The 24125-nt window shown below is 40.2% G+C and overlaps 1 protein-coding gene across 2 annotated transcripts; it reads left to right on the top strand.

Annotated features, from left to right (window-relative positions):
• The first annotated feature begins 634 nt into the window (after positions 1-634).
• LOC115113873 (cytosolic phospholipase A2 zeta-like) lies at positions 635-23776 on the top strand. 2 transcript variants are annotated; one of them, XM_065012813.1, is made up of 20 exons: positions 645-822; positions 1065-1137; positions 1340-1476; positions 3594-3722; positions 3826-3866; positions 4004-4046; positions 5461-5515; positions 15938-16077; positions 16423-16530; positions 16639-16673; positions 16802-16940; positions 17203-17339; positions 17486-17708; positions 17960-18077; positions 18321-18458; positions 18573-18680; positions 21896-22075; positions 22273-22442; positions 22647-22833; positions 23132-23776. In XM_065012813.1, the coding sequence occupies exons 1-20, from the start codon at positions 814-816 to the stop codon at positions 23341-23343; spliced, it is 2382 nt and encodes a 793-aa protein (XP_064868885.1). In that variant the 5' UTR covers positions 645-813; the 3' UTR covers positions 23344-23776. The 2 variants fall into 2 exon arrangements, with proteins under 2 accessions (XP_064868886.1, XP_064868885.1); XM_065012814.1 differs by lacking the exon at positions 23132-23776 and having other exon boundaries at positions 635-822; positions 22273-22423; positions 22647-22748.
• The last annotated feature ends 349 nt before the right edge of the window (positions 23777-24125 follow it).

Here is a 24125-nt window from a genome sequence, read left to right as displayed (position 1 = left end):
TTTTCTTTGGTCTTAAAGGGGCAGTGTTGTATTTTGAGCCAGGCTTCAGTAAGCTAAGTAGCCAATAGGCAGAAGGTGGCATAATTTGTCATTCTCTGTAATAATGGTATGGAAATAATGAACTTTATTTTGAAAAGCGGTTTCTTGAATCAAACAACACTTTTTCAGTCACCTCCTTATCTTAAGGACAAGTGTATAAGCAGGTTTTAATGTCAAGCCCAGCATAATTTTTCCTAAAGTATTTTGCAATGTAGGCCTACATTGAACAACACACATATTTTTCCATGTCAAAATGTTATGGGATGCATTTTCTCCATTCTTTTATCATTCTGATAGGCCTATATTATGATCAGAAAGCCACAGTAGCCTACTTGGCCACTGTTATAACTGTAACTTAAAGTGGGTACAGCCTCAGTGTTCACAATAAACGCGTGCCAGAAGTTGCACAGAATTTTCACAAAGTTCAAGTTTGTGCTCAGCAAACCTGAAATTTGATCAGTGCTTACATTTTTTTTGTGAACATTGCACACCCGCCCATTTGTTTTCTTGAGGCTACCACTCTGGACCATTTTTTTTTTCGTCAAGCATTATTAGCCAGATAGTGATCCTTTTGTGCAAAAAAAACCAAGAAGTTAGGCCATCCCATCTGGCATTGAGACCCCTGGTTTCCTGTGTTGGACATGCCTGAGCCTGAAAAGTGTGTCCTCCTATTATGCCTCACCTACATAGTGTATTTACCTTCCACTCTTCAGGGAGAAGGATTCCCAGCAGCTGACAGGCTCTTCAATTCTTTGGGAGGAACATTCACTAACCATGATGAAGGTACAGTACTTCTCTATATTTTAAAGTGTATGCTATAGATCATGCACAAAACATTGTTTATCTCGTCCAGGTGCTTTCATGTTTGAAATGTATCCATTAGAATTATGCAGGTGCTTAATGTATCTACTATATAAAAAATATTGTTCCTCACTACACCCTTCAGCACTTTTTTCCCAGAATATGTAGGGTGTATGTGTGTTATTTCTGTAACTATGTCTGTATGTTTTTGCCTCCCCTGTTAGAGAAGGGTTAAGACCTACCAGAGCCTGACTGTTACCGTACTCCGAGCAAAAAACAACCAATCTCATGATTATTGTGAGTCATATTGTTTTCGCCTTGTGCATACTTTTCATAGATTTCTAAATTAATTTTCAGAGCAGACACTTTTTTGGGTGAAAAAAACAACTGAACTACCACTTTTAAGCTTTTTAGTTAAGGTCTTTGATCTGTTTATACATACAAAGACCTACCTGCTATTGGCAAAACTATTTTGTAACAGTCCTGTTTTGTTTTACAGGGTCTGAGTCGGACTGTTATGTTATTGTACGCCTCCCCACAGCTTCTGCCAGGTCTCACCGTACTAAGACTGTGCCCAACAGCAAGACCCCAGAGTGGAATGAGAGTTTCCACTTCAGGGTCCACCGTCATGTCAAGGTACGTCCCCTCACACAATAGGCCAATCACTAGGCAGAGTTACCCATAGGGATATAGTGTTCCTAAAACCTATGTATTTACACATGCAGTGCCTTCAGAAAGTACTTGCAACTCTTTACTTTTTTCACATGTTGTGTTACAGCCTGATTTTTAAAATGGATTCAATTTAGTTTTTTTGTCACTGGCCTACACACAATACCCCATGATGCCAAAGTGGAATTATGAAATGTCTGGAGTCAATAAGTATTCAACCCCTTTGTTATTGCAAGCCTAAATAAATGTGACAGAGCGTGAAGACATTTGAAAAGAATAATGGGCAAATGTTGCACAATCCAGGTGTGGAAAGCTCTTAGAGAAAGACTCACCGCTGTATTCGCTGCCAAAGGTGCTTCTACATGTGTGAATACTTATGTAAATGTAATAATTCTGCATTTCATTTTGAATAAATCCGGAAATCATTTTGAATAAGATGAAATTCTAAAACCATGTTTTCACTTTGTTATTATGGGGTATTGTGTGTAGATGGGTGAGAAAAAAAGGAATCATGTATTTGAATTCAGGTTGCAACACAACAGAATGTGGAATAAGTCCAGGGGTATGAATACTTTCTAAAGGTACTGTAAGTAGGTAGGGTGCAATGACATTGTACCCACCCATTTGGGGTATTTGGTCATGCTGGTAATAGCCTGGTTGCCAGGTCTGCTCAGCATTACATTACACACCTTGCCACTCCTATCATTTGCCAAAGAGACTTGCCTTACGGCAATCTTCAAATATGAACATTAATGAGCTTGAGGTGGTCAGAGGATTCAAGTCTGATTCGATAACCCTCACAGCTATCATCCAATCGCAGTGTTTATGAAAGTTAGACTGATATAAAAATGTTAAAACTTAATTCATACATTGATTGGAAACATTCTAACATTTGGCATTTCTGCACCTCTCTGACACATTCCGGTTTAATGCATTCAGTTGTGCAACTGACTAGGTATCCCCTTACCAATTCTGACTTAATACATGTAATTGTAAACATAAACACTGGGCGAGAGGAGAACAGAGTATTCCACTTCATTGTATTTTTACCAGCGGCCAATGTGATCACACCAGAGAGGCTCTCACCATTCAAACTTCCCTCCTAGTTGACAAGATGTAGCCTATATACTTGTTTTTCTTCCTCAAATATATATACATTTTAAGTGACCAAACTATATAGCTACTACTGGGACACACATTGAGCTAGGCTACTATAGCGAGAGGATGGATGAGAGGCCAGTGGTGATGCCAGTGGAGATGCATGAATTGCGCCATGGAACAGAAGACGGATGAGTAAATTAAAAGTTATTTAATTGGCTGGGCAATTTAATCCACCAAAGTATTCAGACCCCTTGACTTTTCCCACATTTTGTTACATTACAGCCTTATTCTAAAATTGATTACATAAAACATTTTCCTCAGCAATCTACACACAATACCCCATAATGATAAAACAAAAACAGGTTTTTAAACATTGTTACAAATGTGTTCCAAATAAAAAACAGAAATCCCTTATTTACATATGTATTCTGACCCTTTGCTGTGAGACTCGAAATTGAGCTCAGGTGCATCCTGTTTCCATTGATCATCCGTTTTGACATTCCTGCAGTTTGGGTCTATAGAAATCGAATATCTGTCTAACTGATTCGCTCTGCAGTCAGCAACTGCGCCATAAATCAGTCTGCATATTGAAACTTGAGATGGTGACCTTTTGAGCTGCAGAGACATGTAATCAGAACCTGTTCCTTCCCTACCAGAAATGGAATAACAATAATTACACAATCACACATTTTATTGGAACACAAATTGAATTGTAACACGTAAAAAAATGCATTCTACCCAGCTTTTCTTTCACAAACCCCTGAAAAGCTAGTTTGGAGTGCATTTTTATTTCCTTAATATATTGGAAATAGGTTATCAAGCTGTTTCACATGCCATGGAATGAGAGAATGAGAGATTGTATATCTCATTAGTTTACCCATTATAGTATAAAACAGACATGCATTGTCTTGTTGTAATATACTGTAAATCAAAATACATCCAAACGTGGTAAAATTGAGTAAGAGATGCCCTTGTCTTTTCAGAATATCGTGGAGTTGACGATGTACGATGAGGACAGTATCATGGGTGATGACTTGTGCTCCATTATAGTGTTTGACATCAGTAACCTCACACCTGGGAAGAAGGAGACCAAGACCTTTCTCAGTGAACCGGTAGGACTATTATAGGACTAAAGATTAGAGCTAGAATACTGTATGTCATTAATTAAATCCATGTAGCCTATGTTTAGTCTCCTATGCCATCTCTCTATTTCAGACCACATATGAATTGTGGGTTGAGTTTGAGTTGCTGGAGAGGTGAGTGACAACTTTGACATCCATACCATTGTCAGACTACTTTCAAAGAAGGTGCTGAAATAGTCACATTTTTGTTGTTGTAAAAAGGTATTCCATGACTGACAACAGTTTGTGTTCCCTGTGTGCCCTGTTTGCAGTAAAGAGCATGCTGGTGACTATCTCTCTAATGGTGTACTAGTGGTAAGGACATGATCGTATGTTTTATCATTCTAAGGCAAAGTCAGCATAACAAGGATGATCATAGAGGGATAATGATGAGGTCAATAATGAAAGGACATGGTAATGTGCTGTGAGAAACAGACAATTATTTGTATTTAATACTGTGCATTCGGAAAGTATTCAGACCCCTTCCCTTTTTCCAAATTTTGTTACTTTACAGCCTTGTTCTAAAATGTATTAAATTCCTCATTAATGACAAAGCAAAATAAAAATGAATACAAATGTGTGTGTATATGTATATATATATATATGTGTATATATATATATATATATATATATATAATTGCGCTCAGGTGCATCCTTTTTCCATTAATCATCCTTGAGATGTTTCTACAACTTGATTGGAGTCCACCTGTGGTAAATTCAATTGCTTGGACATGATTTTGAAAGGCACACAAGGTCCCACAGTTGACAGTGCATGTCAGAGGGGGGTCTGGGGAAGGGTACCAAAAAATTTCTGCAGCATTGAAGGTCCCCAAGAACACAGTGGCCTTCATCATTCTTAAATGGAAGAAGTTTGTAACCACCAAGACTCTTCCTAGAGCTGCCCGCCCGGACAAGCTGCGCAATCGGGGGTGAAGGGCCTTGGTCAGGGAAGTGACCAAGAACCCAATGGTCACTGTGACAGAGCTCCAGAGTTCATCTGTGGGGATGGGAGAACCTTCCAGAAGGACAACCATCTCTGCAGCACTCCACCAATCAGGCCTTTACGGTAGAGTGGCCAGACGGAAGCCACTCCTCAGTAAAAGGCACATGACAGCCCGCTTGGAGTTTGCCAAAAGGCACCTAAAGGCTCTCAGACAATGAGAAACAAGATTCTTTGGTCTGATAAAACCGAAATTGAATGCCAAGGGTCACGTCTGTAGGAAACCTGGCACCATCCCTATGGTGAAGCATAGTGGTGGCAGCATCATCATACTCTGGGGATGTTTTTCCGCGACTGGGACTGGGAGACTAGTCAGGATCGAGGGAAAGATACATTGAGAGAAGTACATTCCCCATTGAACCTGACAGAGCTTGAGAGGATCTGCAGAGAAGAATGGGAGAAACTCCCCAAATACAGGTGTAGCATCATACCCAAGAATACTTGGCTGTAATCGCTGCCAAAGGTGCTTCAACAAAGTTTTTGCAAAACCTGTTTTTGATTTGTCATTATGGGTTATTGTGTGCAGATTGAGGGGTGTTTTCCATTTTTTTTTAAAATCCATTTTAAAATAAGACTAATGTAACAATGTGGAAAAAGTCAAGGGGTCTGTATACTTTCTGAATGCAAAGTACATGTAATGTACTATTGTACAAAATGAAGGAAAGAACTTGTCATCCACAAACAGAAAGCTATTCTATTGGCTGATCATTGCAGTATATTTTGTCCTAGGCCTCCACATTCTCTACTGTGGATGTGAATGTGGAAAAGCTGATGACCACTGCCAGTGAGTATTATTGTGTCATGTCTGTAACTGATTCGTTCTGGCGCTGGCACTGCAGTCAGCAACTGCGCCATAAATCAGTCTGCATATTGAAACTTGAGATTGTGAGATGGTGACCTTTTGAGCTGCAGAGACATGTAATCAGAAAACCTGTTCCTTCCCTACCAGAAATGGAATAACAATAATTACACAATCACACATTTTATTGGAACACAAATTGAATTGTAACACATTTTTAAAAAAGCATTCTACCCAGCTTTTCTTTCACAAACCCCTGAAAAGCTAGTTTGGAGTGCATTTTTCTCCAGTTGCCTGTTAAACAGTTTGCCGTTTACTTGACCCGTAAAACAGGTTTAAACTTATAGTCTACAGTCTTAAGACTATCCCTGGGGCAAAGTTGGTTGCATTATTGTCATTATCAGTTCCTGGTTTGAGTTAGTTTTGCCTGTTCAGTGTCAGGACAGGCCTGAGGGATGTTCACTTTGTTATTAGTATTAGCATTCTTCCTAACCCAGTTGTTTTCCTCTATAGTCCTGACAAGAGGAGTGACCACGTTTACATGCACACAGTATTCTGGATAGTAGCTCATATCCCGCTTAAGGTTTTATTCGGGATAAGTTCATATGGGTTAAATGGAATAGTAACTGAAATCTGGACACTGACTGTAAGTCTATAACCTCTCACATGTAGCATAATATAATATTAACTCCTGCAGAATTATGCACTTCTTTCAGTAAAATGATACAACAAATGTAATTTTGTCTCGGGAACAGGAGTGGAGAAATGATTTATTTTATCTCTTTAGAAAATGAGAATGCGCGTGTCACTTGTTATCTTTAACACTGTTATGCAAGCAGACAGCATTTCAACCACATAAAATATGCACCCAAGAATAACTGAAGTCTTATCAGAGACATGTTTAATCTTTTTCTCAGCTTTTAATTTCCTTAACCGGTCAAGCTGATTACATTTGGACATTTTGCACAGGAACAATCTTTCCACTGTTTTGGAGGTATTGTGTTTTCTCTCCGGTCCCTAAACAAAACAGACAGCTTTACAGGTGTTAACTAAATTACTAATAAATTCATTCTATTGATGTTATTCTGGTGAGCACTACTTTATTTAGTCTTCTGGGCAACAAGTTATGACAGAAGCGAAGCTGCATGTATCTAACTATAGTTGACAAACACATGTCGGAAATTATACTATGCCCTACCAAAATGTCGTAAATTGTACGCAAAAACGTATCTAAATTAGGGGTAAAAGTAGCCTAAGCCAGTAGGCTACACTGTCCAGTACAATTTATGAGCAAAATAAAGTATAATGGAATTATTATGGTGGATCGATCTGCACAGGACTGGTTCTAAAATCTGATAGGATTTCTTGTATTGGAAACCTATAGGATCCTATAAGGTACTTTAGGATTGTATCGAATCCCATAGCAGTCCAATAGGACTGGTTCCAAATTCTGAATTTGAATCACTCCCATATTGTGGTGGTGTGTTGAAGAGGTTGAGAACCTCTTCAATTATCACTGGTGTGAGTAGGCAAAGAGATGGAGATTGTGCTCCGGAGCGATACGGGACAGGGACTGTTCCTCAGTTTACTGGTCTTTAATCTTGATTGCAGTTGAACATAAATGTTCAAGTTTCTGTTCCATATTTAGCTGTGAGATTGCCCAATAAAGCTACATATTACAGTAGATTATTTCATATTATTTCCGCTAATTTCCTGTACGTGGAGAGTACGTGTTACTACATTACACAACCTCACGCTTTGACCAAATCGAATTGAGGGTAATTACACGTCCTTTTTACCACAGATCAGATTTGTCAATCGAATTTTGCTATCAATTTTCATACTCAAATGGCAGAGGAAATTCGGGGCGCTCTGTATTAAAGTCGCTGGCTTCACACAAATACATGGCTTTGAGAGTCAAACTTTCACTCCAATAACAGCCAACTCTTGTCACTGTTGATATACTATGGTGGGTCGTGATTCGTTGACGTTAAATAATAAAGCAACTGATTTATTTCCTTCCCTGTTTCCACAGCAACTTCTCTTCTAACCAGTGATAAACTGTATGAACGATTCTGAGATTCAGTGTGGCCTTTGAATAGTGCTAGTTTAAAATCAAACGTTTGACCCCGCTCTATTGATGTCAAATTGATATTGATGTGCGATTAACAAAATAGCGTTGGCGACCCACTTGAAACAAAATGCAACAATCCAAAATGTGGCTGGCTGTCTTCTACAAGTTGTCCTCTAACAAGTGACACAAACAATATTTTCAGTTTCCATTTGGTTTTTGATTTGTGTTAGTTTCAACAGCGCATACAGCCTGATTTCCCCCTCGTCAATATGAGTGATTAATTGCCACTTGTCAAAACAACAGGGTTTTTGGTTTATCCCCAATAGCTGCTGCAAAAGCATCAGCTACTCTTCCTGGGGTCTACATAAAACATAACATAATACATAGTACAGAACATTATTAGTCAAGGACGGAAATACCTAAATTTAAAACGTCACAAATAGCCAACATATCAGTACTTACACACAATATCTAAGTCTAATACATGGTATAGTGCAAATTACAAGATGTATAAAATGGCTGTGTCTCTTCAGTACTTTGTTCATTAAAGTGTTCTCTTATAGGTTTTCATTGCTAGTTTGAGTTACCTGGGGTGGCAGAGTTCCATGTAGCCATGACTCTATTTAATACTGTGAGTTTCCCATCCTCTGTTCTGGACCTGGGGACTGTAAAGAGACCTCTGGTTGCATGTATTGTGTTGTACCAATGTGTGTCTGAACTGTGTGCAAACTGCTTGAACAGACAGTTCGGTACCTTCAACACATCAATACCTTGCACAAAGACCAATATGCAGTCAATCTCTCCTCATCTTTGAGTGCGATACGCACTGCTTTGTTCTGGACCAACTGCAATTGACTTATGTCCTTCTTTGTCGCAGATGACCACACATCTAGACAGTAGGGCCAGTAGGACCTGTCTGGTCGACTGAGCTGTCAAGAAGGCAGCGCAACACCCTATCATCACATTTTAGCCACCTTTTGAGTCTATATGTTTAGACCATGACAGCTTGCCATTTACACCCAGCAGTTTAGTCTCCTCAACTTGCTCAATAGCCACATTATTCAATAATAGATCTGAATGAGGTTTAGCATTGAGCGAGAGATTTGTCCAAAAAAATGATGCTTTTCGTTTTTTAGAACTGACTGGAGCTCTGTTAAGTTTATCAGTTATTTATTTAACTGTTGCAGCCAACGTGTATACTGTTGAGTCATCAGCGTACATAGACACATGGGCGTTATTCAAGCTCAGTGGAAGGTAATTTGTAAAAACAGAAAACAATAATGGCCCGAGCCGACTGCCTTGCGGTACACCATACTCAACTGAATTTGCATGAGAGGCTTTCATTAACGAAAACCCCCACTCTTCTATAAGAAAGGTAACTCTCAATCCATAATAAGACAGAGGATGAAAATCCATAACACCTAGGTTTTTTTCAGCAATAGTTTATAATCAATGACATCAAAAGCTGCACTGAAGTCTAACAAAACAGCTCACACAATCTTCATACTATCAATTTCTTTCAGCCAATCACCAGTCATTTGTGTCAGTGCTGAGCATGTTGAGTGCCCTTCCCTATAGTCATGCTGAAAGTCTGCTGATAACTTTTTTTCTGTAAAATTACTTTGTATTTGATGTTTATTGATTTGAACACTTCAAAACAGTGTTTTGACATAAGGCTATTTATCAAAAATGATTGTCAAGGGGAAGCAGCGACAGCATCATTTTCAACTTATGTTTTAGGAATATAAATGGAACATTCAACATTCATGTCCAATAGTATTCTTCTTAATTTGGTCAAAACTGCTGAACGAGTACAAATAACGTGATGTAATTGAGTTATTTATTTTGATCTACCTGAAATAATGAAAACGTGTTTGCCTTGCCTATAGTAAGGCTGACTCGCCTAGTTAAATAAAGGTTAAAAATATAAGGCACATACTTATATTTAGCAATAAGAAATATTTCTCATCTGCTATAACAATAGTTAATCAAAAACAAGATGCAAATGGATACAACTTAGCCAAATAACAGTAGTTTCTTAGCTAGCAGAAAAATGTGTGCATAAAGGGTTGCACAATGACAAAATAGGACTTAAACATTGACAACTTTGTCAGGAAACATAAGGAAACAAATACTGTACTCCAGTGGTGGAAAAAGTACCCAATTGTCATACTTGAATAAAAGTAAAGATAACTTAATAGAAAATGTCTCAAGTAAAAGTGAAAGTCACCCAGTAAAATACTATTTGAGTAAAAGTCTAAAAGTATTTGGTTTTAAGTATACTTACACAACCGTTCAAAAGTTTGGGGTCACTTAGAAATGTCCTCGTTTTTGAAAGAAGAATAAAAATGTCCATTAAAATAACATCAAATTGATCGGAAATACAGTGTAGACATTGTTAATGTTGTAAATGACTATTGTAGCTGGAAACAGCTGATTTTTTAAATGGCATTTCTACATAGGCATACAGAGGCCCATTATCAGCAACCATCACTCCTGTGTTCCAATGGCACGTTGTGTTAGCTAATCCAAGTTGATCATTTCTAAAGGCTAATTGATCATTAGAAAACCATTTTGCAATTATGTTAGCACAGCTGAAAACTGTTGTGCTGATTAAGGAAGCAATAAAACTGGTCTTTAGACTAGTTGAGTATCTGGAGCATCAGCATTTGTGGGTTCGATTACAGGCTCAAAATGGCCCGAAACAAATAACTTTCTTCTGAAACTCATCAGTCTATACTTGTTCTGAGAAATGAAGGCTATTGCCAAGAAACTGAAGATCTCGTACAACGCTGTGTACTACTCCCTTCACAGAACAGTGCAAACTGGCTCTAACCAGAATAGAAAGAGGAGTGGGAGGCCCCGGTGCACAACTGAGCAAGAGGACAAGTACATTAGATTGTCTAGTTTGAGAAACAAATGCCTCACAAGTCCTCAACTGGCAGCTTCATTAAATAGTACCCACAAAACAACCATCTCAACATCAACAGTGAAGACTAAAACTTAGACTTAAAACTTCTTAGGGATAGCCCCCTTTTTAATTTGTTTTGTCTAAATTACATCTAACTGCCTGTAGCTCAACCCTGAAGCAAGGATATGCATATTCTTGGTACCATTTGAAAGGAAACACTTTGAAGTTTGTGGAAATTGTAAAGCAATGTAGGAGAATATAACATAATAGATCTGGTAGAAGAAAACACAAAGAAATACCTTTTTTCTAGCACCATCTACCACCATCCAGCCATCACTCTGGTTGTAATTCCGATAGTGTCCACAAGATGGCAGCAGTGTATGTGCAAAGTTTCAGACGGATAACTTGAAGAATGAGTGAACTACAAGACTTTTAGTGTGAAGTCCCCAGGTACATTTGAGCAAATCGTGAAGGAAACATTCACATTCATATTAAATTTTTCTGCAAGAATATCATCAAATCTGTATACTTGGACTTTGATTTAGCTTTCCAAGTATTAGTAGCCATATTATATGTTCAACATTTGCAAAACAACCAGTTTTCATAACTTCATAACTCTGAATATTCTCAGAATTTTTGTCCAAAATGAAAAGGCATGCTGTTGTACAAGGTTAGTAGCTACATTTTACGACATTACATCGTTTTCCGGATAGTCCCTTAAAGCCCAGCTCATTGGCTATCTAGCTAGCTTTGTTTGACCCCGTTTGGTGCTTATTTGACAAAGATGCAGTCGTTCAATGATGACTGCCCACGTCATCGGCGTGCCATGAAGGCATCGCTCTCTGACCAAATATGGTGTTGTATAGGATATACTACACCCCTAATGATATAGTGAAGTCTTGTTACGTTCTAGGATCTCTGAGGAATAAATACGAACGTGATTTGACTCGTTGAAACAACGTTTAGGGTGAGGTTTTTACAGATTCCTTCCTTTCCAAATTGAACGAGTGGAAATACAAAATCGATCGTGCATGCTATATCGACCTTTTTAGGATATGAAAAATGATTTTATCTAACAAAACAACACTTCATGTTATCTCTGGGACCCTTTGAATGATTAATCAGAGCAATATTTCAGAACGTAAGTACACATTTCACCTTCAAGGGTGAATTTATCAAACCTACTGCAGTGAAAAAAACTTTTGTTGTTAGGAGCCCTCCTCAAACAGCATGGTATTTTTTCGCAGTAAGAGCTACTGTAAATTGGACAGTGCAGTTATATGAACAAGAATTTAAGCTTTCAGCCAATGTAAGACACTTATATGTACCGACATTTGTTTCTCTAAAATATGCGATCTTGACATAAGACGCTGCATGATTTACAATTGTTCCATTGACGAGACGCCAATTTATTTTTATTGGCCAGTCTGAGATATGGCTTTTTCTTTGCAATTCTGCAAAGAAAGTACTTAAAACTTGTTGAGGACGTGGTACCGAAGTGGGGACCACAATCAGCAGAAATGCTCAAGAGCGCCACCATAGAGGTTGATAAACCTCAAACTTTCATTAAAATTGACATACAATATACTGAATTAAAGCTACGCTCGTTGTGAATCTATCGACCAAGTCAGATTTGTAAAATGCTTTTCGGGGAAAGCATGAGAAGCTATTATCTGATACCATGCACCCTCAAAATACTGCACCGTCACCTAAAACTACAGATTTTGCGTTAGCCGTCGCAAACGAAAACGCTGAAATAAAATATAAAACATTCATTACCTTTGACGAGCTTCTTTCTTGGCACTCCTAGATGTCCCATAAACATCATTTAGGGTCTTTTTTCGATTAAATCGGTCCATATATAGCCTAGATATTGAGCTACGAATACGTTGCGAGTAAAGAAAAAAAATTAGCATTTCATAACGTAACGTAATTTTTTAAAATTCAAAAAGTCGACGATAAACTTTCACAAAACACTTCGAAATACTTTTGTAATGCAACTTTAGGTATTAGTACACGTTAATAAGCGATCAAATTCCTCAGGAGGCGATGTGAAATGATTAGCTTGTCCGTGGAGAAAATGATGTCTTGAAAAGGTCGAACCAAAATCTGGGCGGGGACAGTAGGAAAGGAGTTCCCTTGTTTCGGTTAGACCAAGAATCAATTGTGCAACAAATGACGTGACTCTAGACGACCTGTGGAAGCTGTAGCCAATGAAAACTCGGCTCTATTTAATTCGGTTCGCTTTGAACAATTGCCTGTAGTCGCGGAAGGATATATTTTTCCATTTTCAGTGAACAGATTTTCATGCACTTTTGGATGAAACGCCCGTTCTGTAAATGACACAGGCGTGATTTAAACAGTTTTGGAAACGTCTGAGTGTTTTCTATCCACACACACTAATCATATGCATATACTATATTCCTGGCATGAATAGCAGGGCGCTGAAATGTTGCGCGATTTTTAACAAAAAGCTGCGAAAATTCGCAACATCCTTAAAAGGTTTTAAGTAGTACTTGAAAGTTTTTTTTACTTAAGTACTTTACACCACTGCTGTATTCACAAGTTCTTGCATTCAAGCACAGTGTAGGATAAAACAGGTAGAATATTAATGTTAGAAAATCAGAGATCCTCTGCACAGCCACAGGTGGTGAACTGAACTTGGTAGTTAATTAATACTGCAAGCATGTGCTAGCTGTGACGTCAGTCCTTCTTAAAGGGACAGTCTTGAAGGTGAATAAAACAGAAATGAATATTGAACTGTTGTTTCCGATCAACTAAAATGTTGTAATTAATGTTATGTTGTACAGGAACTTACGGCAATAACTTGTTATTTATTGGGTTCAATTAAGAAATAAAAGTTCTATTTGATATCCAATAGGGGGGAAAAGTAATCCAATAGAATTATGATACAGGTGACACAAAATCCTGTAGGACTGCCAGAATCCTATAGGATTCTATTGGAAAAATCATTAATTCTATAGGGTATTTTGACTAGGGCCATGATATGCGAAACTGAGCCTACTGTATACAGACCGCAAAAAAACAACAGTAAACGGGATAAGATGTTTGCATGCCACAGTATCCCATCTAAGATCAGTATATCCCAGGCATCTTATCCGTGTTACTCATATCCAATTTAGAAGCTTTTTCATGTTATTGTAAATGGGATATGATGTTCATAAGCTATGTGTCAACTCAAAAACAGAATACTTGAGTAACCCGAATAATAACAGGATATTGTTGGGCGTGTAAACGTGGCCAGTGACTATAAGTGCCACTTATTTACCCACTTTATATTTATATACTGTATTCTAGTCATGGCTCATCCTATATAACTACTGCAATAGACTCATTTTCTATTCACATACTGTCTATACACACCACTCACACACATATTCACATACACTCTGGTCCGGAAGCTAATTTCCTGCAATTCTATCCGTTTTGCCATGGAGTTTTATACTGTGTATTTAAATACTGTATTCTTGACATAGCTCACTCTACTATTTCTACTACTGTAAATTGCATTTTAGTTCAACTGTTTATACACACCGCCATATGTATTTATATACTAGATTATTTACATAGCTCACTCTATATCTACTGCTGTACATATAATTCTTAGTATATCTTGTGTAAATTCAACCGGTGTGCATACGTATAGATTGCATTTGGATTACTGTTACAGTGCTATTTCAGTTGTTAATTAGATTCATTAGATTCAGTACCAGCCAAAAGTATCAGTCAAATGTTTGGACACACCTACTCATTCCAGAGTTTTTCTTTATTCATACTATGTTGTAGAATAATAGTGAAGATATCTAAACTATGAAATAACACATATGGAATCATGTAGTAAGCAAAAAAAGTGTTAAACAAGTCAAACTATATTTTATATTCTTCAAAGAAGCCACCCTTTACCTTGATGACAGCTTTGCACACTCTTGGCATTCTCTCAACCTGCTTCATGAAGTAGTCACCTGGAATGCATTTCAATTAACAGGTGTGTCTTGTTAAAAGTTAATTTGTGGAATTTCTTTCCTTCATGCGTTTGAGCCAATCTTGTTATGACAAGATAGGGGAAGACAGCCCTATTTGGTAAAAGACCAAGTCCATATAATGCAAGAACAGATCAAATAAGCAAAGAGAAATGACAGTCGATTACTTCAAGACGTGAAAGTCAGTCAATCCGGACAATTTCAATAGCTTTCTTCAAGTGCAGTTGCAAAAACCATCAAGCGCTATGATGAAACTAGCTCTCATGAGGACCGCCACAGGAAAGGAAGACCCAGTTACCTCTGCTGCAAAGGATAAGTTCAGTAGAGTTACCAGCCTCAGAAATTGCAGACTTAATAAATGCTTCAGAGTTCAAGTAGCAGACACATCTCAACATCAACTGTTCAGAGTAGACTGTGGGAATCAGGCATTCATGGTCGAAACTACTACTAAAGGACACCAATAAGAAGAAGACTTGTTTGGGCCAAGACGTATGAGCAATGGACATTAGACCGGTGGAAATCTGCCCTTTGGTCTGATGAGTCCAAATTTGAGATTTTTGTTTCCAACCGCTGTCTTTGTGAGACACAGAGTAGGTGAATGGATGATCTCCGCATGTGTGGTTTCCACCGTGAAGCATGGAGGTGGTGTGATGGTGTGGGGGTGCTTTGCTGCTCATACTGTCAGTAATTTATTTAGAATTCAAGACACACTTAACCAGAATGGCTACCACAGCATTCTGCAGCGATATGCCATCCCACCTGGTTTGCGCTTAGTGGGACTATCATTTGTTTTTAAACAGGACAAAAACAGGACAATGATGGAGTGCTGCATCAGATGACCTGGCCTCCACAATCACACGACTTCAACCCAATTGAGATGGTTTGGGATGAGTTGTATTGCAGAGTGAAGGAAAAGTAGCCAACAAGTGCTCAGCATATGTGGGAACTCCTTCAAGACTGTTGGAAAAGCATGAAGCTGGTTGAAGAATGCCAAGAGTGTGCATAGCTGTCATCAAGGCAAAGGGTGGCTACTTTAAAGAATCTCAAATATAAAAATATATTTTGATTTGTTTAATACTGTTTTGGTTACTACATGATTCCATATGTGTTATTTCATAGTTTTGATATCTTCACTATTATTCTACAATGTAGAAAATAGTAAAAATAAAGAAAAACCCTTGAAGGACTACAGTAGGTGTATCCAAACTTTTGACTGGTCCTGTATATATATTTGTGTGCTGTTTGACATTATACTGCATTGTTAGGAGCTAGTAACAAGCATTTTGTTGCACCCGCTATAACATCTGCTAAACTGTGTACGCAACCAATAAACGTTGATTTGTTTTCTAAATAGACCCCAATGTATGAATTGTATATCATAAAGCACTCAACTGAGCAACCAATCTATGTTATTGTTCTAGTGGAGCAGAATGTGGTACTGAAACTGTGTGGGGCCTTTCAAGAAGAACATACGATTTTTGCTCCTGAAGAAACATTGAACCTGGCCAAAACCGTACGCTACTACATCAACAGAGACTTGGAGACTGAGCTTGGCTTGACGGTGCGGTTAACTGATCCTTTTATTTCATTTTATTTTATTTCATCTTTATTTAACCAGGTAGGCTAGTTGAGAACAAGTTCTCATTTACAACTGTGACCTGGCCAAGATAAAGCAAAGCAGTGTGACACAAACAACAGAGTTACACATGGAATAAACAAACATACAGTCAATAACACAATAGAAAAAGTCTATATGCAGTGTGTGCAAATGAGGTAAGATAAGGGACTGAAGGCAATAAATAGGCCATAGTGGCGAAATACTTTACTTGACCAATATCTTCCTTATCGTCATCCAAGTTCCATATGATTTGTAAAAATCCCACTATCATATTTCTTGTATCCCCAGGATAAATTGGGTGAGATAGAAGGTGCAACTATCACTGGAGTATCTGCTGTTCCACTCCAGCAACTTCCAGCCAGTAATGACTTCAAAGTATCTTTATCCGTGGGAGAGGTACAGTAGACCACATTCTAGTCTTTGCCATAAAGATCCAAGGAAAGATTATTGATGAAGGGTGTTTGTAAAGCCTATATGACTTACGTGGACACTGCCCCTTCACAGGACATGGTGGATCTACATTTGAGAGCAGAGGACTGGTAAAGTGGTTCCTTTTTACGAGAAAAAAAACATCAGTATTTCATTCAGAAGTATACAAACACAAGGCATGAGTTGTTATTGTTGTAAGATACTGTGTGCGTGTTTTATGGCACCTGTAAATCCACAGCCTAGATGATGAATTTGAGGTGCGTCTTGATTTTGACATCCCTCCGGAGGAAAAAGAATTCCTGAAGAAAAGAAAGGTGCTAGTGGGTCAGGCCTTACAAAAGCAGTTGGGCCTCAGCTCGGCCCCTGACCCTAAAAAGGTACATGGTGATGAGTTTTATGCACTTATTACACACTGCACCAATGGCTGCTTGTCATCCATAATTTACACACTAATGAAGACTGAATATTGTTGCTGACCAAATATGTTTGTGTTTTTCCAGTCTCATGAAAGACATTGTTGTGGGGAATTGGTTTATTTCTACTGTGGTGTCATTCACTGTAATTATGGAACAAGTCTCAAACAGGTTGACTGACAGATGGAAGCTCCAACCAGAGATGGTGTTTGTCTTTTTCACCCAGGTGCCTGTTATAGCTGTGGTTGGCTCAGGGGGAGGGACCAGAGCAATGACTGGCTTGTATGGCAGTCTGAAGGGGCTGCAGAGACTGGGCCTACTGGATGCTATGAGCTATATCACTGGTGTGTCAGGCTCCACATGGTGAGCATGGAATTTATCTCCATTGCAATTAAATAGGCCATATCCAATAAGCAAAATGAATGAAGGAGTGAATGAACACACACATGCCAGTTTATACTACTGAGACCCATACTTATGTGAAATCATAACAAATTCCTGTTCAACAGGGCCTTAGCGACGCTGTATCAGGAAGCAGATTGGTCACAGTGTGATATGGATGAGTCCATCTCCGCTATGGAGGGGGAGATCACCAAGAGTTTCCTCAGTGCCTTCACCCCTGAGAAGCTGCAGTACTACAGACACCAGATGGGGGAGAAAGAGAAGGAGGGTCATATGGTGTCACTCATAGACATGTGGGGTCTGGTCATCGAGCACTGCCTGTATGGGAAGGTACAACAGCCTACTTTACAATACACACTGTACTAATCACACTGCAATGGGAAGGAGTTTCGCAGAAATGGTTGTTGCCTGTAATTATAGTGCTTTTTATTTAATTGAAACTATGGAATGTTTTTCCCACAGCCACAATTAGTGTCTTATGTCTTTCACACAGAGTTATGATGCTTTACATATTTTAACAGTTTGCAAAGTTGTTTGGAACAGCCTGTGACAGAATGATTTCTCCAATGTGTGATTTGTAGGAGAACACCAGTACTCTGTCTGACCAGCAGAAGGCTGTATCAGAGGGACAGAACCCTTTACCCATCTGCACTGCTGTCAACCTGAAAGATGGAGTGAAAGACACCACAAGAGAACTTGGTAAAGCTGTTCTAGCATCTTATGTTTGATAATATGTATTTTAATGCAACCCAAACAGTGGTCCACATGTTGAATCAAGGAATATTGTAACAGAATGTTGGTGTTAACTTGTATGTTATTTACATATCTTTATGTATCCAGGTAATACACCAAACTTATGTTGCGCGTGTCAAATCAAAAGTGCTATACAACCGATTTGAAAAATTGCAGTTGGAGTTGAAATGGCTGTTCCTATCATTTTAGAGTGGTGTGAGTTCACACCATATGAGGTGGGCATTCCAAAGTATGGCGCCTACATCCATGCGGAGGACTTCGGGAGTGAATTCTACCTTGGTCACCTAGTCAAAAAACATCCAGCGATACGTACCTCCTATCTGCTTGGTGAGAGATCACTTATTTGTGTGTGCATGCGTGTGCAAAATTTATCTATGAATTTCAATGTAAATGCAATACTTTTTACAACGGTTGTGGGCACCTCTGCCTCTGTGTTGACAGGTCTTTGGAGCAGTGTCTTCTCTCTTAACCTGACCCAGCTTTGGAGATTTGCAACTGGAGGTCAGCCATCCTGGAGCCCATGGCTGGGTGAAGATGTCAATAAAATAGGTCAAATCAAATTAACTTTTATTGGTCACATACACGTGATTAGCAGATGTTATCACGGGTGTAGCGAAATTCTTGTGCTTCTAGCTCTGACAGTGGAGTAATATCTAACAAGTAATATGTAACAAATTACACAACATATACCCAATACACACAAATCTAAGTAGGAATGAATTAAAACTACACTGCTCAAAAAAATAAAGGGAACACTTAAATAACACAATCAATCACACTTCTGTGAAATCAAACTGTCCACTTAGGAAGCAACACTGATTGACAATAAATTGCAAATGCTGTTGTGCAAATGGAATAGACAACAGGTGGAAATTATAGGCAATTACCAAGACACCCCCAATAAAGGAGTGGTTCTGCAGGTGGTGACCACAGACCACTTCTCAGTTCCTATGCTTCCTGGCTGATGTTTTGGTCACTTTTGAATGCTGGTGGTGCTTTCACTCTAGTGATAGCATGAGACGGAGTCTACAACCCACACAAGTGGCTCAGGTAGTGCAGCTCATCCAGGATGGGACATCAATGCGAGCTGTGGCAAGAAGGTTTGCTGTGTCTGTCAGCGTAGTGTCCAGAGCATGGAGGCGCTACCAGGAGACAGGCCAGTACATCAGGAGATGTGGAGGAGGCCGTAGGAGGGCAACAACCCAGCAGCAGGACCGCTACCTCCGCCTTTGTGCAAGGAGGAGCAGGAGGAGCACTGCCAGAGCCCTGCAAAATGACCTCCAGCAGGCCACAAATGTGCATGTGTCTGCTCAAATGGTCAGAAACAGACTCCATGAGGGTGGTATGAGGGCCCGATGTCCACAGGTGGGGGTTGTGCTTACAGCCCAACACCGTGCAGGACGTTTGGCATTTGCCAGAGAACACCAAGATTGAAAGCAGGATCACACTGAGCACATGTGACAGACGTGACAGAGTCTGGAGACGCCGTGGAGAACGTTCTGCTGCCTGCAACATCCTCCAGCATGACCGGTTTGGCGGTGGGTCAGTCATGGTGTGGGGTGGCATTTCTTTGGGGGGGGCCGCACAGCCCTCCATGTGCTCGCCAGAGGTAGCCTGACTACCATTAGGTACCGAGATGAGATCCTCCGACCCCTTGTGAGACCATATGCTGGTGCGGTTGGCCCTGGGTTCCTCCTAATGCAAAACAATGCTAGACCTCATGTGGCTGGAGTGTGTCAGCAGTTCCTGCAAGAGGAAGGCATTGATTCTATGGACTGGCCCGCCCATTCCCCAGACCGGAGTCCAATTGAGCACATCTGGGACATCATGTCTCGCTCCATCCACCAACGCCACGTTGCACCACAGACTGTCCAGGAGTTGGTGGATGCTTTAGTCCAGGTCTGGGAGGAGATCCCTCAGGAGACCATCCGCCACCTCATCAGGAGCATGCCCAGGCGTTGTAGGGAGGTCATACAGGCACGTGGAGGCCACACACACTACTGAGCCTCATTTGGACTTGTTTTAAGGAGTTGGATCAGCCTGTAGTGTGGTTTTCCACTTTAATTTTGAGTGTGACTCCAAATCCAGACCTCCATGGGTTGATAAATTTGATTTCCATTGATCATTTTTGTGTGATTTTGTTGTCAGCACATTCAACTATGTAAAGAAACAAGTATTTAATAATAATATTTCATTCATTCAGATCTAGCATGTGTTATTTTAGTGTTCCCTTTATTTTTTTGAGCAGTGTATATACATATGGACGAGCAATGTCAGAGCAGAACGGACTAAAATACCGTATAATAGTATAGAAAACAGTATATACATATGAGATGTGTAATGCCAGATATGTAAACCTTAAAGTGACTAGTGTTCCAATCCTTGAAGTGGCAGCAGCCTCTAATGTGCTAGGGATGGCTGTTTAACAGTCTGATGGCCTTGAGATAGAAGCTGTTTTCAGTCTCTCGGTCCCAGCTTTGATGCACCTGTACTGACCTCGCCTTCTGGATGATAGTGGGGTGAACAGGCAGTGGCTCAGGTGGTTAATGTCCATGATGATCTTTTTGGCCTTCCGGTGACATCAGGTGCTGTAGGTGTCCTGGAGGGCAACTAGTTTGCCCCTGGTAATGCGTTGGGCAGACCGCACCACCCTCTGGAAAGCCCTGCGGTTGCGGGCGGTGCAGTTGCCATACCAGGCGGTGATACAGCCCGACAGGATGCTTTCAATTGTGCATCTGTAAAAGTGTGTGAGGGTTTTAGGTGACAAGCCACATTTCTTTAGCCGCTCTGTTGCGCCTTCTTCACCATACTGTCTGTGTGGGTGGTCCATTTCAGTTTGTCAGTGATGTGTACGCCAAAGAACTTGAAGCTTTCCACCTTCTCCACTGCGGTACCGTCGATGTAGATAGGGAGGTGCATCCTATGCTGTTTCCTGAAGTCCACGATCATCTCCTTTGTTTTGTTGATGTTGAGTGAGAGGTTGTTTTCCAGGCATAACACTCCCAGAGCCCACACCTCCCCCTCAGTAGGCTGACTCGTCATCGTTGGTAATCAAGCCTACTACTGTTGTGTCGTCTGCAAACTTGATGATTGAGTTGGAGGCGTGCTTGGCTATGCAGTCATGGGTGAACAGGGAGTACAGGAGGGGGCTGAGCACACACCCTTGTGGGTCCCCAGTGTTGGATCAGCGGAGAGGATCGGTTGGTCTAGGGATGTTTCCTACTTTCACCTGGGGGTGGCCTGTCAGGAAGTCCAGGACCCAGTTGCACAGGGCAGGGTTCAGATGCAGGGCCTCGACCTTAATGATGAGCTTGGAGGGTACTATGGTGTTGATAGTCAATAATCAGCATTCTTACATAGGTATTCTCCTTGTTCAGATAGGATAGGGCAGTGTGCAGAGTGATGGCGATTGCATAGTCTGTGGATCGGTTGGTCTAGGGTGTCAGGTAAGGTAGAGGTGATTATGACCCTTTACTAGTCTCTCAAAGCACTTCATGATGACAGAGGTGAGTGCTATGGGGCGATAGTTATTAAGTTCAGTTAACTTTGCCTTCTTGGGTACAGGAACAAAGGTGGCCATCTTGAAGCATGTGGGGACAGCAGACAGGGATAGGGAGATATTGAATATGCCCTTAAACACACCAGCCAGCTGGTCTCCACATGCTCGGAGGATGCGGCTAGGGTCTCTATACTATACTGTTCTACAGCCAAACTCTGTGGCAATATTTCAGTTATTTGACACCCCTCAAATTCTTCCTCCAAAGAAACCGACAATGAACCAACCACCCTGGACACCTATCTCTTCAAGCCTGTCACTAACACTGCCTCAGCGCTGACCAGCTTCTTTACCACACGGCCAGTCATCACTAAGATCTACAACTTTATGCGTGGGTTCTTCCTGCACTGGAACTACAATGACAACAGCAACTTTACTGCCTGGAAAGGTACCATGCATGAACTTCCCCTAACTATTACTGTTAAAACAAATTCAACATTGATTTATTCAAAGACTGTTGTAGTGTGTGTGTGTGTGTGTGTGTGTGTGTGTGTGTGGCACCAACAGTCTATTTATGTATTGTATTATTACTGTATGTAGATTAAGATTATGTTTGCTGAAGTTTTTCTCCCAATGTTGCTGCAGATATGCATCCAGATGCCTTCCCCAACAGACTGACTCCAGCTGACTCCACACTCCACCTGGCAGACTCTGGGTTCTCCATCAACACAGGCTGTCCCCCTGTCTTGAGACCAGAGAGGGCTGTTGATGTCATCATGTCCCTCAACTATTCGTGGTGCGAGGACCAATTTGAAGTAAATGGGTTGAATTTATGAATAATGCAAGTGTGAATTTGTGTTGAAAGATGAACAGAGCAGTGTACTTGATAATTTGTTAGATCCACATTTTGCACAGAGGTCTGCACACACACACTAGGCCAGAAGGTGCAAATGACTTGCGTAATGGCCATACACAGAGTTTGAATTTTCTGACTGACATCTCTGTAATCGATCTACCAGGTCCTAAAGAGGACTGAGGTTTACTGCAAAGACCACAGCATCCCCTTCCCCCGCATTGACTTCAGCTGCCTGAAGGGACAGCCCCTGAAAGAGTTATACATCTTTGAGGATGAAAAGAACCCCAAGGCTCCCACAGTGCTTCACTTCCCTTTCGTCAACATCTCATTCAAAGAGTTCAAGGCCCCTGGTAAGCACAGATGATGGTCATTTTAAAAGAAGCAGAGTGTAGGGGTAGTCAATGAGCTACTGTAGCTAGCTTATAGTTCAAGCTGTCAATAAGCCATTGGCTCTGTGCCTGTCAATCAAATCAATATTCTGTCAATAGAAAATGGTTCATATGTGTTTTAGGGATCAGGGCCAAAGATCATTGCCTTCAAACTTTGTATTGGATTGCACTTTGTTGATATTATTGATCGAACTATAGTTTGAGTTTAAGGTTGTTTGATGTTTAAAGCTGATGGTATTGTTATGTTCTCATTCTTTAGGTGTGGCACGTAAGGGTAAGGAGGAGATGATGGCAGGGGATGTTGACGTTAGCACAAGCAGCTCCCCCTACCTCACCAAACACCTGACCTATGCAGCAAAGGACTTCCGGGCACTGACAGACCTTACCTCATACAACATCCAGAACAACAAGGAGAAGATCCTCCAGGCTCTCAGGAAGGTCCTCGAGAGGAAGGTGCCTGTGGAGGAATAGGACCACCATGAGCAGCACGCATGCCATTGACATGAGCCCATCCATGGAGGAAGAGCGAGAACAACATGCAATCAGATCACAGTCTTTACATTGAGAGGAGCAATTCTAACTGCAATTTCTTGGTGGGATGTCCAGTCTGGTTACACTGTCCATTTGAGACAGTAAGGGAGAGAGGAAGACAGTGTGAAGACATCAGCAGCAGCTTGCTGACTTGACATTGTGAATATATTTTCATGAATTGTATCTTCAATTCAGGGGCCTTGGTTTCAATTTTTTAGATCATAAAGAGCAGAGTATTTTGATATGAGGTTTTGCCTTCTACGTTTTATGATTGATGTATTTTCAGAGAGACCGGCTCTCATTCATTTGCTTGCTTATTATTAGATGTCGTGTCTGAACTATCATTAAATGTGAAGACTGTTATTTTATCAAATCAATTCTCTATGTGTATGTATTATTACGTGTTTAAACTAATCATGTACACTTTAATTAACTAGGAAGTCGGGGCATCACAGGAAAATGTTTATAGAGTCTATTTCCCGAATCAACTCTTCAGATATTTTCACATTTTATCGATTAGTCTTCTATTAATGTATAATTATTACCTCATCAGTTCTCATTACTGAACGTCGCAAACCCTTGGATATCTGCACGAGCCTAAATGATGAATCAGCGATATACAAATTGGCTTAATTATTTATTTGCTAACTAACTAAATAATCACAGAAATACATAACAAACAAACAGTAGTTATTGGTTACTAACACAATGCATTGATAAGT

This window comes from Oncorhynchus nerka, linkage group LG28 (genome assembly GCF_034236695.1).
Source record: "Oncorhynchus nerka isolate Pitt River linkage group LG28, Oner_Uvic_2.0, whole genome shotgun sequence".
NCBI classification, from domain to species: Eukaryota; Metazoa; Chordata; class Actinopteri; order Salmoniformes; family Salmonidae; genus Oncorhynchus; species Oncorhynchus nerka.
The sequence above is the reverse complement of the archived record's forward strand: the minus strand, read 5'-3'. Positions and strand labels throughout refer to the sequence as shown.